Raw genomic sequence first — 17,025 nt, 5'->3', positions numbered from 1 at the left:
TGAGATTACAGGAGTGCGCCACCATGCCCAGCTAATTTTTTTTTTCTTTTTTTTTTAGTAGACACGGGGTTTCACCATGCTGGTCAGGCTGGTCTCAAACTCCTGACCTCAAATGATCCACCTGCCTCAGCCACCCAAAGTGCTCAAGCCTATAGTGAATAGTCTGTCTTTACAGTGCTAACAAATTATATTCATATTTTTTAAAATGACTTAAGACCTTGCCAACACGGTGAAACCCTATCTCTATTAAAAATGTAAAAATTAGCCGGGCGTGGTGGCTCACACCTGTAATCTCTGCTACCTGGGAGGCTGAGGCAGGATAATTACTTGAACCCAGGAGGTAGAGGTTGCAGTGAGCCGAAATTGTGCCACTGTACTCCAGTCTGGGCAACAGAGTGAGGCTGCATCTCAAAAAATAAATAAACACACAACAAAGCCACAGCTCATATGAAGAAAGAAAGAAAGAAATAAACTCACACTCATAACTAATAAGAGTGGAGAAGATAAAGGATTCAGGGACGCAAAACTTCCAACTGCTTTTCCCTCATCCAGACGGTCACCCAGGGTCATCAGAACCAAGTATTTGGTTATACTAACAAGAAAGGAGAAGACCCAAACAGATAAATTCCCCCACCTTTCTCCCTTCTGTGGACAACTTCAGATGCAGTTCCATCAATGTCAATCAACTGGTGAACAGGTAACAAATGTGGTACAACCACAACCAAAAATTCAGCAATAAAAAGGAACAAAGCACCACACTGTGACATGGTCGAACCTCAAAAACATTAAACACAGAAGACCACACATTGTAGGATTCCATTTATATGAAATGTTCAAAAAAGGCAAATTAATACTGACAGATTAGTGGTTGCCTAGGACTCTGGGTTAGAATGAAGATTATGTAAATGTAAATCAGAATAAGGAATCTTATTGGCATGATCAAAGTGTTCCAATATTGATCTGTGGTGATGGTTGTACCACTCAGTAAATTTACTAAATATCACTGAAATGTAAGCTTGAATTGGATTAATTTCATAATACAGAAAATATACCTCAATAAAGCTGCTTTAAAAAAAATACTGCTGAACAAACTCCTTTATCTCTCAAAGGCTTGTTCAGAGCAGCAGCCAACATGGTAATTAATACATATCATGGCACTGCTTGGCATCTTGCCTCACTTTCCTTCCTCCTCATCCTCATCTCCCTCGGCTTGCACTTCCCAAATTAAGTATCTCTGACAGACATCATGCAGTAAGGTCAGAGAGGTTACACACTGCCCACCCTTGTTTTCATTTTTTGTTGTTACTGTTAATGTTTTGTTGGTATTGTTATTGTTCTGGATGAAAAGAAACACCTGAGCAAAACCCTAAGTTCAAAATCAAATACATAACTTTTGGTTAAACGTGGTAAACCGATCACATGAATTATTAAGGATTACTTCCCATAAAAATGGTTTTAAAGTAAACAGAATAAAGAGTAAAGAGGGAAAGAGGTAGTAGAGATCATTTCTCTCAGATTTTAAGAGCTAAAAAGTGGATGGTGAGAGGCCAAGGTGGGCAGACCACTTGAGCCCAGCAACCTGGGGAAGATGTCAAATACATCTCTACGAAAAATTTAAAAAATTAGCTGGGCATGGTGGTGCACACTTGTAGTCCCAGCTACTCAAGAGGCTGATGTGGGAAGTTTGCTTGAGCCCAGGAGCTCAAGGCTGCAGTGAGCTGTGATCACACCACTGTACTCCAGCCTGGGAGACACAGCAAAACCCTGTCTCAAAAGATGATTGATTGAGAGGAAGTGGCTCACGCCTGTAATCCCAACACTTTGGGATGCCAAGGCAGGCAGATCACTTGAGGTCAGGAGTTCGAGAACAGCCTGGCCAACATAGTGAAACCCCGAAATACAAAAATTCGCCGGACATGGTGGTGTGCACCTGTAGTCCCAGCTACTCGGGAGGCTGAGGCATAAGAATCACTTGAACCCAGGAGGCAGAGGTTGCAGTGAGCTGCGATCGTGCCACTGCATTTCAGTCCAGGTGACAGTAAGACTCTGTCAACAGAAAGGAAAGGGAAAGGGAAGGAAAGGGGAAAGGGAAAATGAAAGGAATGGAAAGGGAAAGAAAAAAGAAAGAGAGAGGGAGGGAGGGAGAGAGGGAGGGAAAGAAAAAGAAAGAGAAAGAAAGAAAAAGGGAAGGAAGGACGGAAGGAAGGAAGGAAGGGAGGGAGGGAGGGAGGGAGGGAGGGAGATGGAGTAGTAACTGACTTAGTAAGAGGAAACAATGACACCCTAAGTGCCTACTAAGGATACCAAAAAGAAGCGAGACAGTTGGACCTACAAAACCATAAGAAGATCATCATTTGGAATAAACCAATACCAAGTGAGGTGCAAGGACAAAATCAGAACTGATCAAAGTTTGCATATTTAGTGGTTGAAAGCCCCAGGTACCCTTTGCCTTACACAGTCTGGCAATTGTCTCGCATCACTCCACACCCACAGGAAACCAGAGATTTAGTCCCTAAAAAAACCAAAAGCAGTATGTTCCAGACAAGAGATGAGGCAGTGATGGGACAAAGGGATTTTCAGCCATACAAGGACTTAAAACCTTAATACCCATATACTCTTTCTTTTAAAAACCACTAGAGGACGTGCTTCAGGAAAATAAGATAGTAAACCAAAAAGAAAGACTGTGAAATCCAGGAAACAGACACTCCAGGACTACAGCTACATGCCAGGTCCCGGGGCAACCATACCTGCCCAGCTATGAGGAAACTCCAGGGAGAAAAAATGGAAATCAATAGGTTATCTGCAACAATAAATTATCTGATATGTGGTGTTAAATTAAGCATTTGGAAAATGTAATAAAGATTAAACTTTGCTAGACATTTGTTATACCTTTAGGGTATCTGAGAGGGAAGGCAATGATATGTACTAATGATAGAAAACTAAGCAATGACAGAAAACTAAGCAAATGAAAAAGTAAAAGCAATGTGGGGGCAGGGGGCTGTTTAAAAAAGGAAATGTAATCGTGTAAGACTGCTTGGCTCACATATAAATGGTATTTACATTGTCATGATAAAAGAAACAACTATCAGCCGGGCGCGGTGGCTCACGCCTGTAATCCCAGCACTTTGGGAGGCCGAGGTGGGTGGATCACGAGGTCAAGAGATCGAGACCATCCTGGTCAACATGGTGAAACCCCGTCTCTACTAAAAATACAAAAAATTAGCTGAGCATGGTGGCGCGTGCCTGTAATCCCAGCTACTCAGGAGGCTGAGGCAGGAGAATTGCCTGAACCCAGGAGGCGGAGGTTGCAGTGAGCTGAGATCGCGCCATTGCACTCCAGCCTGGGTAACAAGAGTGAAACTCCGTCTCAAAAAAAAAAAAAAAAAGAAGCAACTATCATTTTAACCCAAAATTATGATACATCCATTTAAGGGAGGTAGCAAGTATAGGAGTTCAATATTCAAATACTATTGAAAAAAGTAGTTCAGTAACTATAACTACTGCTAGAGGAAGTCAATAAATGTATAAAACTGATAAATCAAGAAATAACCACATAAGTATATAATTTAGAAATATAGCAGTAAATTTCAGATGTAACAGCTGAAAGAATTGAAAATAGATGCTTCGGGAGAACTGAATAACTCCGACTTTTGATATGAGCACTTTAGTATTATGTGATTACAATTGCATTCATAACTGGTAAGTTAAGACCCTATTTATCATATAAAGGATTTTTTAAAGTTACAATGTAAAAGTGGGTTTTTTCTTTCCTTTATTTAAATTTAATAGGATAACTTGTTCATAATTAGCCATATTTGAGACAGTTCCAAAGCACAGGGGTCAAAGATGTTTTGGCACTTAAGCACAAAGCTGTAAGCAGCACCTGCTCTAGCTCCCCACTGTTCAAGGGTGGGAGAACCAACTACTGGGCACAGACAACAGCCCTCAATTCTTCAGCTCACTAACGCACCAACCACCCAGAGCTTACTAATTCAATCCTGCCAGTTCAGTGTTCCTCAAAGCGTGGTCTCCTGACCACATCGAGATCATTTCCAAAATTAAAAATAAGGGTATAAAAACTTGATCACCTGAGTTTCTTATGCTTTTAAAAAAGAAAACAAAAACAAAAACTTTTACAGCAATTTGACTGGGTAAAACTGTCTTTTGATTCTAACAGAAAAAAAATAGACTGATATTCTACATGTCTACCTTTTCATTCACTTTTCTCTTCTTTTTTTTGAGACAGTCTCACTCTGTTGCCCAAGCTGGAGTGCAGTGGCGCGATCTCAGCTCACTGCAACCTGCACATCCGGGTTCAAGCAATTCTCCTGCCTCAGCCTCCTGAGTAGCTGGGATTACAGGTGCGTGCCATCACACCTAGCTAATTTTTGTATTTTTAGTAGAGATGGGGTTTCACCACATTGGTCAGGCTGGTCTCGAACTCCTGACCTCGTGATCCTTCCGCCTCAGCCTCCCAAAGTGTTGAGATTACAGGCATGAGTCACCGTGCCTGGCCTCATTTCACTTTTCTACTCATTTGTTTTTACTATAATTTAAAGCACAGAGAAGCCCTGCTGAGGTTGAGCCACTTAAAAAGAATACATTGCAGCAGGTGCCATTTCCATGTGTCAGTGCATTCATTGTGTCTGAACACAATTGTGCTGGGCAGGGGACCCAGGGAGATGCAGACAACACAGAATGTATGACTGACTTTCCATATCTGGCATTTTGTGTCCATCCCCGTTTTTCTTGAATTCCATTAGGGTAGATGGATCATCTGCTTCATTTACCACTGAGTATCTAACTCTCAGGAGTCAGCCAGCACACATCCACAGTACTTGCGTTTGGTTAATATGGTTAATCGTTTTTCACTTTGTCTCCCCAATTTAGTTCTACCTAATGCCACCTAGATATCAAAGTTTCTAAGATTCCAGTTTTTAAAACCTGGGATGTCCTAAAACTTACCATTGTGACTTTTCCTTAGAGATTCTTACAGAAAAAAACTACTTCCCAATGTATCACTTTATTAATGACTCAAGAGTCATGTTTTCTTCTGAATAATGCTCACCAACTCTTATTACTGAACCAGCTCCATAATAAAAGAACAAATTCTGTTTGGTGAGTGGTGATATAACATTATAAAACCTAAGAACCACTGCTGCCACAGTGGTCACCAGTAATAAATATAAGATTACCTTGGCCTGCATTTTCTTCCTAGTCATCTTTCCATGTCTAAAAACTTTACCCTGACCTGGGTTCGAGACAAGCCTGGTCTGTATGGTGAAACCCTATCTCTACTAAAAATACAAAAATTAGCCAGGTGTGATTGTACACGTCTGTAGTCCCAGCTCATCGGGAGAATCGCTTGAACCCGGGAGGCGGAGGCTGCAGTGAGCCGAGCTTGCACCACTGCACTCTAGCCTGGGCAACAGAGCAAGACTCTGTCTCAAAATACACACACACAAACACACACACACACACACACACATATTTATAAAATATTGGTTTAAAAAAGGCAAAATACAAGTTTGCAGCTAAGCAAATGAATGTACACTTATCAAAGTTTCAAGCAGTAAGGAGTTAAAAATCCATCATCAGCAGAGTTTTGTTCGGTCGTTGTATTTTCTGTAGAGCTTTTGATGTTTCTAAGTAAAATAGTTTTTAAAAGTCTGGAGTTGAAACTCTAAGAGACTAACACACCAATACTTGTTCAACAGGGCTGATTTCTTTCCACCTTGCCCAAGTACAGAATCTTCCAGCATGAAGGAAATCTATGTCTCAGAACAAGCCTGAACATGCCTCTCAGAGGCAGATCAGCTGACACGATCTCCTCCTAATGACAACATCTAGTTTTACAAAATTCATTTTGCCCCACTGGATGTCTTTACCTCCAATGAAGAGTAAGAGATGCTACACCTAAAAGATAACACTTAGAAAACCCCTCACAGAAGTTTAAGTACTTGCTCCAAAATACTAATGATTTTTTTTTTTTTTTGAGATGGAGTCTCGCTCTGCTGCCCAGGCTGGAGTGCAGTGACACGATCTCAGCTCACTGCAACCTCTGCGTCCCAAGTTCAAGCGATTCTTCTGCCTTAGCCTCCCGAGTAGCTGGACTACAGGTGCACACCACCACACCTGGCTAATTTCTGTATTTTTAGTAGAGACGGGGTTTCACCATGTTGGTCAGGCTGGTCTCAAACTCCTGACCTCGTGATCCGCCTGCCTCAACTTCCCAAAGTGCTGGAATTATAGCCATGAGCCCTGGCCCCTAATGATTTTTAAAAGCCAGACAATATATATGGCACTTAACCACTGAGCAACTGAAAGTAACTTTAGCACTTTCACCTCTTTTTTTTTTTGGGACAGTCTCACTCTGTTGCCCACCCTGGAGTACAGTGCTTCGATCTCTGTTCACTGCAACCTCCGTCTCCCAGGTTCAAACGATTCTCCTGCCTCAGCCTCCCAAGTAGCTGGGATTACAGGCGTGCACCACCACATCTGGCTAATTTTTTTATTTTTTTAGTAGAGACGGGGTTTTGCCATGTTGACAAGGCTGGTCTCCAACTCCTGACCTCAGGTGATCCACCCACCTCGGCCTCCCAGAGTGCTGGGACTCCCAATGCTCCTCCTAATACCGTGGGCAAAGAGTTTACCCACTTAAAGGGACATACCAAAACCTGCAGAGAACAGTGAACTCAACAAGTTAAACCTAGCAAAAAGTAATGCCCAAGTATCCACCCCACCCTCTCCTCCTCTCTACCACCACTGCCACTATCCTGCCTCGGCTTTCCCCTCCTGTCAGTGGACCACTGCCCAAGGCCAACCATCTTACCAGCTCGTTCCCAACACACATCTGGATCAAGCCCCCTACTTCAGGGATCCCCAATTCCAATGAAAACTTTCCGTAGCTCCTCAATGCTTAAAGATGTCTCTCCTCAAGTCCAAATCATATCTCCTTGAAATTCCCACTACTCCCTAACCTTCCTACCATTCCCAAAGGTCACTCTTAGCCCTACTGCCTCACACACACACACCACCCCTCCCCTGCCTTTCTTCAATAAATGAGGGGGCTACCATTAGCGCAGTGTTGAATGGACGTCAAATGAGCGAACTCTTAGTGTTAGCTCCCCTTACCATCAAGGTCTTTGGGCCTAGGGTACATTCGTCCTCACCTCCAGGGTCCACATTATACCCTTCCTCCGATGACAAGATCAGAATGGGTCAGTCTTCCATAAAGTCTATGAATGATCCCTCCTTTGAGTGAACCTTGATTTCAGACATTTCACCTGCTGAATTCTGAACTCCCTGACTTCCATGTTACTGTTACTGGATTTTCCCTCTGGCCCCTTACAGTCCTTCCAAAACTCAGAATTGTCCTCAGGCTGACAATCTTTTTTTTTTTCCGAGACGGAGTTTCGCTCTTGTTGCCCAGTCTGGAGTGCAATGGCGCAATCTCGGTTCACTGCAACCTCCACCTCTCAGGTTCAAGTGATTCTCCTGTCTCAGACTCCTAAGTAGCTGGGATTACAGGAACCCACCACTATGCCTGGCTAATTTTTTGGTATTTGTAGTAGAGACGGGGTTTCACCATGTTGACCAGGCTGGTCTTGAACTCCTGACCTCAGGTGATCCGCCCACCTCGGCCTCCCAAAATGCTGGAATTACAGACGTGAGCCATCGTGCCCAGTCAGCAATCTTTTATTCAAGACATTTGGAATACCAGCCATCATATGCTCACAGAAAGCAAAATAACAATAGTTACCCCAAGAAAAACACAAAAATTGTCAAATAAATACTTAAAATAACAATAAGGCCGGGTGCAGTGGCTCACGCCTATAGTCCCAGCACTTTAGGAGGCCAAGGTGCAATCACTTGAGGCCTGGAGTTGGAGGCCTGGAGTTCAAGACCAGCCTGGCTAACATGGTGAAACCCTGTCTCTACAAAGGATACAAAAATTAGCTGGGTGTGATGGCACACGCCTGTAATCCCAGCTACTCAGGAGGCTGAGGCAGGAGAATCACTTGAACCCAGGAGACGGAGGTTACAGTGAGTGGAGATGGTGCCACTACACTCCAGCCTGGGCAACAGAGAGAGACTTCATCTCAAAATAAAATAAAATAATAAAATCCAAAATAACAAGGAAACAAACTTGATTTACGTCTGGTTTTACTTTTTCACACTATCATTGTCACCACTGATCATACCACAGACACTTCTTTTATAAACATACGGTATTCTGAATGTAACCTTGTGAAGAAAAATTTACAAATTTTTTTAAGTTCATTGAGTATTCTTCTCTCAAAAACCTAAGGGTGAAAATAAATTTCTCTAAACAGAATACACAGTTTTTCACCTCGCTCTGTTAAGATGAAGTTATATACTGTTCAACTATACCAGACCATTTACCACTGTTGTCAGAGATACAGAAAATTCAAAGTTTTCCCCCAAAAAAACTGGATCAAGTCACCTACTCTCAAGGATCCCCAATTCTAACTAAATCTTTCAGTGGCTCCTCAATGCTTAAAGATGTCCCTCCTCAAGTCCAAATAATATCTCCTTGAAATTCCCTCTATTCTCTAACCTTCCTACCATTCCCAAAGGTCACTCTTAGCCCTACTGCCACACACACACCCCACCCCTGCCTTTCTTCAGTAAATGAGGGGTGTACCATTAGCACAGTTTCACAGGGAAGTTGTTTACTCCAAAAATGGCTATTTCATAGAACCTATCAAATCTCAGAAAACTCTCTTTTCAACTCATTCACTTCATGTAAATGTAGATGCCTCAAAATAAGCAACCTCTGCACTAATGAAAAATAGAAAACGTGACACTAAAATAAATTAGGACTACAAATTCTGCTTACAGATTTAACCTGAAATTATGCTTAAAAATAAAGACATTTTTATAAATAACAAATCAGTAACAAGTATCTTTCAAACTTTAATGCTATTCATCCTAAAGGTTGTTTAGCAGCAATAAACAAACTCTGGAGTGTTAATAATCTAATCCCAAAGCTACCACAAGCAAATCATACTGACAAAAATCCTAAATTAACCCCTATGCATAATGGCAAGTGGTTCTAGAAATCAAATACTTAAAAAGAAAAAAAAAGAGGTGTTCTGCTATTTTCACCACCTCTAAGACTGAAGCTCCCAGTACCTGCTGATAAACATTAAAAAACTTCTGGTTATAGTTAAAAAAAAAAAAAAAAAGTATAGTAAAAACATTTTTCTTGATGTATGAGACAATCAGGAAAATGTTAACACTGGATATATGACATTTTTCTAAGTGTGATAATGTGATTGTGTAAAAAAGAAACATTCTCAAGTATTTATGGCTGAAATGGCATTTGGGGTTTACATTAAGATAAAGGAGGAGGAGAAGAATACAGATGAGACAAGTTTAGTTATGTGCTGATAACTTAAACTTAACTCTCTAGTCATTATGTTTGAAATTTTCCATAATAATATAAAAATGAAATTGCTTATGAGCAAGATCTCAGGCACTATTTTGTTCTGTACTGTAGGCAACTTTTGCACAGATTTCTTAATTCCTTAGGTTTGCATCATTAGAGAAATTCTCAACCTATGTAGAGACTTTATAGCAGACAGCTGTGTCATGCCGGTATCCCAAATACTTCCCAAACGTAGTGCTCAGCAAATCTACTTCAAAAGCTTGGGAGGGTGGGGGCGATGGATCTAAAAAGGCAATGAGGGGAAATAACAATGAACCTGCCCAAACCCTTAGCATAAACAGCTCCCACCTCTTAAAACCAACAAATACAAACTGGGGTTTCCTTCTTTCCTTTAGTTTAAAGACTATGTTGCCTTCTAGCTTACTTCTCTGCCCTTAACATCCATGCTGACCAAAAAAGACACAAACAATCCAACTACTGTGTAACCAGGTCAAAAACAAGCTCTGGCTAATTCATTTGGAAGACTACACTCACCACTCAGATTTGGCCAGAAAAACTGGGTTAGAAAAAAACTGGTGCTTAAACAAACAGCGGACGGAGGAGGTCTTTTAGCCAGTACCAACCACTCAGTGAGTTGCAACACAATCTTTTCCAAAATTTTCCAAAGCCTTCCAAATTCAGTTGAGCCCGGCAAGCTGAGTTAACAGGGCTCTCTTTCAAATTCAAAAATCTGGCCTCGGCCCCAACAGTTAACCAACAAAACACATGCTAATTCACTTGAGATCACCTAAGAATACTGACCGAAGTTCGGACCACAGTCCAGTCAGTACATCGCCCAGACTAAAGAAGTTTGGGCTGAGGAGAGGCGTTCAAGTGACAGATAAACTCTACTCATAAAGGAGAAGAGACAATAAGATCCACACTTAATCTGGTCTAAGAAAACGTCTACACTCAGCTTCCAACCCCCCACTCCACCCATTTTTAATGAGACAATGACAATTCTTCATGGTGAACCACAAAGCCCTGCTTCCCCAACCTTGTACCGACTCTAACAGAACACTCCCCCAGTGCAGATAACTTTTAGAAAACGTTCAGTAATGAGAAACAAATCAAGACAGGAAGAATTTAACATTCTGTTCTGAATTTTCATGGCCTGCGCCTCCATCCCGTACAGGTCTTTCATAATCTCTAGAATGTGCACTGGATAAAATGAACAGTTAGTCACATCAGGTGTCAGCTACTCAGCGCAGACTCAGTCTCCAGATTTGCTAGTTTCATTTGTCGTTGGGGGTGGCGGGTGGGTGTTAAATTTTTTTAAAAGAGAAAGACCTGGGTGGGTGTGAAACCAGGACATCCTCTATACTCCGCTCCCCATCATTTCTGTTTCAATTACACAGCTGTCAAACAGGTTATTCCTGGAATTCAGATTTTATAATCCCCACACTGTAATTCTTCCTGCTCCTGTTGCCCAAACACACACTCCTCCCTGCTTCCCCAAAATATGTATCCATCAATAGAAAGGATGACAGCCACAGTTATAAAGTATTCCCAGGTAATGCCAAACTCCCCACCTTGAGCAACTGGCAAGCACTGAGTGGAGGCTGAAACATGATGACAATTTTCACAAAGGCCAAAGCAGTGGTTTAGGATCATCAGAGGCAAGGCCCGCCTCCACGGGATTTTAATTCACACACAAACTCAAAAGGCCAGATTTAGGGAATAAAAAGAAAAAATTCAGATTGTCTTTTTTTTTTTTCCATTTTGTTGAAGGAAACTGCATACCTAAGAGTGTAGCTTATTTCCTAATCTCAAAGCCAGGAAATGAGGTTTTTTAAGGCCAGTCTGAATATAAACTCGGTGTGCAAAAACAGAGGGACTGCAAGGCGAAACCCCTTTCCCAACTTTGGCCAAGCGGCGTGGCCTCCGGTCAGCAGCGTGTTTATCACCCTCTCCCTGTCTCCCAACAAGAAGTTTCCACATGCCACGGGAAACAAAGAAGGCGCCCACACCGACCTTATAGACTTGTCCATAGGTGCCATTTCCAACCACTTCCACCAGCTCAAAAATCCCAGCAGGATCCTGGAGAGGAAGGAGGGAGGGGTTATCATTTAAAAGAGGCAAAAAAAAATGAATAAATCAAGCAGGGCAGTTGGAGAGAAAGGGCGGTGACAAAAGAGATGGGCTTCGCCCGGCACCGTCCCCCGGCGCTCGGGGGTCGTGCGGTGGGCCCGGGGCGTGGGGGCGGCGGAGGGTCGCTCCCGCCCTGCACCAGCCGGCACAAGCAGACAAAGGGGCCGCCGCGCCCGCGGCTCTGCCCACGCCCCGGCTGCCCGCTTCCCGCTCCCCGCGCGCCCGCCCGCGGGCCCACTCACCCGCAGGGAGGAGAGGTCGATGTCCACCAGACTTTTTGCAGGGGAGTCGTTCGCCATTTTCCCTTTTTGCCACCAAAAAACAAATAACAATAAATATCCCTGTCGCTGTGGATATCCCCGCCGCAGGCCAGGCCGCCGACGGCGCTCCTCGCGCGGCAGCCGGCCGGCCCGGGACTCTCCTCGCGGGGTCGGGGGCGGCGGCAGCGTGCTCGGCCGCGCTCTCGGGCCGCTCGGGGCTCTCGGCCGGCCGGGCCGCGCGGCGGGCGGGAGCGTGCGCGGGCGGTGGCGGCGGCGGCGGCGTTCACACCATGGCGCGGGTCCGGCCGTCAGGCCCCCGGGCGTCGCCTGCCGCCTCAGGCCCCGGCGCCCGCGTCCCGCGCCGCGCGCCTCGAGGACGGGCCTGGAGCGTGGGGTCGCGGCGGCGCCGAGAGTTGAACGAGTGAGCGCGAGGCAGCGAGACAAAGATAACCCGGGAGGCGGAGGCGGAGGGGGAGGGGGAGGGGGAGGGGGAGGGGGCGGCGGCGGCGGGGGCGGGGGCGGGGGCGGGGAGCGAGGTGGGGAGGGAGGGGGCGGCGGCGGCCGCGCGGGAGGAGGAGAAACAGGACACCAAAAATATATTCTGAGAGAGAAAACAGCTCCCCCTTTCCTCCTCAGGCAGGAAAAACGGGCGGAAAAGCACTCACACCCCGAGCCTTGCCGGGGAGGGCGCGGGTCGAGGCGCCCGCGCGGCGTGAATATTCATCAGGGGTGGGGCCCGAACAATGGCTGGGCCGAGGCGGGCAGCAGCCCCAACTAGACGCCGGGCGCCCAGGGTGCGGCCTCAGCGCCCGACCCCGCACGGCGCTCCTGAAAACGGCAGGAGGGGGAGGAAACGGGCTGGGGTTTCCCCGGGGAGGAGCTGGGGTGGGGAAACGCCCCTACCTCGCGCTAACAACAAATGACATGAAACTGAGCTGGACCGACACTAAGAGGCCACCGACCCTCGCGTCTCCCAGGTCGAGGGTGTGTCCCTCTGGCCGCGCCCCGGCTCAGGAGAAACGCGAACCGGGTGTCGCCGCGCGGAGGAGGGGCCTCTCACCCCATCCCCCACCCCACCACCACCTCCCCAGAGATGGAGACCCTTAAGTCCCTCGTTTCCGTCTTCCCTGCACGGTTTTCTTTTCCTTTCTCTGCTTTTGCAGACTAAATGTGCAGTACGATTGTGGTTGTAGTTGGGGGATTCGCTGAGCATCGCTGGGCTGCCCGGTCAAATCCAAAACAGCTCCTTGTAACTGCCTGGCGCTGCGCTCCGGGCTGCGCTCGGTAGGTGGGCACTGTGTTTGGGGCCCTTAGTACCAATCTGCGTTTTGTAACCTGGAGATTACTAAGGATCAACAAACAGGTTTCTTCCGGCAACATCGGAAGCCAGTCGGTAGTTAAGCACTTTAATGCCAGTGAACCGACAGTCATTTATGTTGCATTCCTCCACCGTCTGAAAACTTTCAGTGGCTCCCTGTCACCTGACAGGTGTTCTCAAAACGTGAGTACTTCAGACAAAGTGCCGATTGCCGGGCCCTGCCTCCAGAGTTCCCGTTTCAGGACGTTTCCGATGGGCCTGAGAATGTGCATGTGTAAGTTCCCAGTGTAGCTAAAGTCGCTGTTACGTGGATCACTCGTGGAGAACAGTGGCCTCCGGCTATTCATGATTAGATTTTCACAGACATCACCATTATCATCTACCAATTCTTATGCACTTACTGTGTCTCCCCCACACAAATGCGTTGTGATGAGTCCTTTACACTACAGCCTTGAAGGAATGTTATCCTTTTTTAGGTAAGGAAAGCAAAGTACTGAAAGATAAGGAATATGCTCAAGTTCCTTAAAAGCACAGCCTGGAAGTGGAGCAGGGATTTTCGCCAGGTTAGCTATTCCCAAAATCCTAATCTCTGATTCTGCCAAGTTAGTCAGCTCTACCCAAAGTATGCATAGCACTCTCCTGCTTCAACAGTTTGGTTTCTGAAATTTTTGACTACGAGAATCCCTGGGAAGGGTAAAATATATTGAAGGGCTCCTGGCATCATTTATAAGGAAAATTATAGTAACCTAGTGTTCTTATGAATGTACTGGTGCTTTTAGATAATTTTGGTTTTTTTCAGTCAGCAGCAATGGCATTATCTATGAGTGTAAATAAAATAATTTACTCAAAGAACTAGACAGAAACACATCTGAACTTTTCAGCCTGTCTTACTATTGATAACATTGTTTCCTTTCTTTCTTTTTTTGTTTTGTTTGTTTGTTTGTTTGTTTGTTTGTTCTGAGATAGTATATTGCTCTGTCACCCAAGCTGGAGTGCAGTAGTGTGCTCTCAGCTCACTGCAACCTCTCCCTCCTGGATTCTGGTAATTCTCCTGCCTTAGCCTCCCAAGTAGCTGGGACTACAGGCACCCACCAACACACCCAGCTAATTTTTTATTTTGGGTAGAGACAAGGTTTCACCATGTTGGCCAGGCTGGTCTCAAACTCCTGACCTCAGGTGATCCGCCCACCTCAACCTCCTAAAGGGATTACAGGCGTGAGCCACTGTGCCTGGCCTATTGATAACATTTTAATAGTGTTTATTATGAATAATATAATTAATAATAGACAATGTGCTAAGTCCTTCATATGTATTATCTCATTCTGCTCTTAATTTCCAAATGACACTCTTATTTTTCCCACTTTACACATTAGAAAACCAGCATTTAAAGAAGTTAAGTAACTTGCTCGCTATGCACAACTAGACCTGATGCAGAAATGCCAGGGCCTCCCCAAAGCAGCCTCCTTCTACAGGTTCAACTCCAAACCCATGACTCTGAAGCCCACCTCACACCACCCCTTCCTCTCCATCTATCCAAATTCCTTCATCACCTCAAGCCCAACTCAAAATCATCTCTTCCTTCTCCTTCAGGTTTTCTTTAAATCGGTCTTTCTCCTAAGCTTCTATTGTCTCTATCACCATTGTGACCGTTATCTCCTACTTTCAAGTCAGTACCTATTCTGGAAATGCCTACACAGTGCAAGGCACTGGCTTAACTATTGCCTGGGATATCAAAAGATCAAGAGAGTCTACCCTCGAAGAGCTTACACATTGATAATTGGCATAAGACAGCTTCATAAATAGCCATAGCACAAAGCAGAACAGTATAGATTTTAGCAAGATGGAAACAGCACTAAACAGGTCTAGTGGAAAGTATGCTGGATTTGGGGCAAAATTGAACTGAGTTTGAATCCTTGTGATTTGTCAGTTGTGCAACCTTACATGTGCTTCTTCTGAGCTTCCCTTTCCTCTTCTGCATATCAGATGAAGACTGGAGATGGGAAGAACAAGCAAGAGGCAAGAGCCGATGCCAGGGTAATAAGTAATGAGATGACAGGAGATGTTAATATAAGAGGTCTTGAGACAGTAGATTATCTAAGGCTTGGCATCTGATAGGATGCCAGAAGGCAGTGTAGACAAGAAGGTAAGAGACTTGTTTGTGGTTCAGAGCCTGGGAGGATGTCCACACTTGGGACGATGTTGTCACAACAGAGTAAAGGATGGCAATTACTAAATGGTAGCAATAAAGGAAGATTTTGTTTTGAATCCAAAACCAAAGTTAATTACCTTTACATGCAGGAGCAACGTACACATGCCTAGCTTGAAACTCCACTCTAGCGCCCAGCGTAGGGGTCATGTTTTCAATCAACACCCATGTATTAGCTTGGGCTGCCATTACAAAATACTACAGCCTAGTTGGCTTAAATAACAGAAACTTATTTTTTTGCAGTTCTGGAGGCTAGAAGTCCAAGATCAAAGTTCTGGCCAGCTCGATTTCTGTTAAGGGTTCTCTTTCTAGGTTGCAGACAGCCTCCTTCCTAACGATGTTTACACATGGCCTTTCTTCAGCACTTGCTTGAGGAGAGAGAATGAGCTTTCTAGTGTCTCTTATGAGGCACTAATCCTACACATCAGGGCCCCACCCTTAAGACCTTGCTTAACCTTAATTACTTCCTTAGAGCCTCTGTCTCCAAACACAGCCACACTAGGGATTCAAGCCTCAACAAATGAATGGAGAGATTGGGGGAGGGGACACAAGTGCTCAGTTCATAATAAGCTGTGTGTAGTACATGATGCCAGGAGGTAGTCTTGCCACTGCTTTCATCCTTAATAATCTGTTGAGGACACAAATCCACCCAAAAGGACAATCAAGACGATACACTGGAAAATAAATACCAATTTGACATTTTACATGGGGAGGAAAACAATATAGCTTGCTTGGACGAAGAATGAGAAGTTGAAAGAGTAAGCAGATTGGCCCCACTGGGCAGAGGACTCAGTTCAAAGAACCTTGAGAAATACAGCAAGATGGCCGGGCACAGTGGTTCATGCCTGTAATCCCAACACTTTGGGAAGCTGAGTCTGGAGGATCACTTGAGCCCAGGTGTTCCAGACAACCTGGGCAAGGTGGTGAGACCTGCCAGACACAGAAAAATTTTTTTTAATTAGCTGGACATGGTGGTGCACACCTGTAGTCCCAGCTACTCAGGAGGCTGAGGCAGGAGGATCCTTTGAGCCCAGAAATTCAAGACAGCAATGACCTATGTCTTCACCACTGCATTCCAGCTTAGGCAACAAAGCAAAACCCCATCTCAAAAAAAAAAAAAAAAGGAATAGTATTTTAACTTGTTTTTTGTTGTTGTTGTTTTTGTTGTTGTTTGGGTTTTTTGTTGTTTTGTTTGTTGAGACAGGGTCTCTATCACCCAGGCTGGAGTGCAGTGGCACAATTGTGGCTCACCGTAGCCTTGACCTCCTGGGATCAGGCAATCCTCCCACCTCAGCCTCCAGAGCAGTTGGAACTACAGGTGTGCAGCTCCACGCCCAACTGATTTTTGTATATTTTTTTGTAGAGACAGGGTTTTGCTGTGTTGCCCAGGCTGGTCATGAACTCCTCTCAAGCGATCTACCTACTTCAGCCTTTCCATGTGCTGGGATTACAAGTATGAGCCACTGCACCAGCCCTGAATAGTATTTTAAATGCAGAGGAACTTGCTATTTATAGAAGACCTATCTGAAACATTTTTTAAGGAAAATTGCTGTTTCTTAATTTATCCTTTTTATAAATTTATATTTTTATATATCAGGATTGCCTAAATCAAGTTAAATGATATAAAGTTCTTTACCAGTGAAATCCTCAAAGGGCCTCAAAAATTGGGTCAGAGATAGCCCTAGCTTTCGAAATC

At 44.7% G+C, this 17,025-nt stretch overlaps 1 protein-coding gene across 11 annotated transcripts in view; it reads right to left on the bottom strand.

Moving 5' to 3' along the window:
- LOC135272713 (ankyrin repeat domain-containing protein 36B-like) overlaps nucleotides 1-11,901 on the bottom strand; it is a 175,769-nt gene extending 163,868 nt beyond the window's left edge. For all 11 annotated transcript variants that reach the window (XR_010340705.1, XR_010340706.1, XM_064371293.1 and 8 more), the window contains exons 1-2: nucleotides 11,788-11,901; nucleotides 11,429-11,494 (exon numbers count right to left, since the gene is read on the bottom strand). Coding sequence is in view for 9 of the 11 variants with exons in the window: in XM_064371293.1 (XP_064227363.1) it covers nucleotides 11,429-11,454 (26 nt within the window). In the remaining 2 variants the exon portion in view is untranslated. The remainder of the gene's footprint in view (nucleotides 1-11,428; nucleotides 11,495-11,787) is intronic.
- Nucleotides 11,902-17,025: the final 5,124 nt, after the last annotated feature.

The sequence above is a fragment of the Aotus nancymaae genome, unplaced genomic scaffold (assembly GCF_030222135.1).
Source record: "Aotus nancymaae isolate 86718 unplaced genomic scaffold, 86718_ANA_hifiasm-v0.15.2.pri h1tg000131l, whole genome shotgun sequence".
Lineage (NCBI taxonomy): Eukaryota > Metazoa > Chordata > Mammalia > Primates > Aotidae > Aotus > Aotus nancymaae.
Note: the sequence above shows the minus strand (reverse complement) of the source record. Positions and strands in the feature narration are given on the sequence as shown.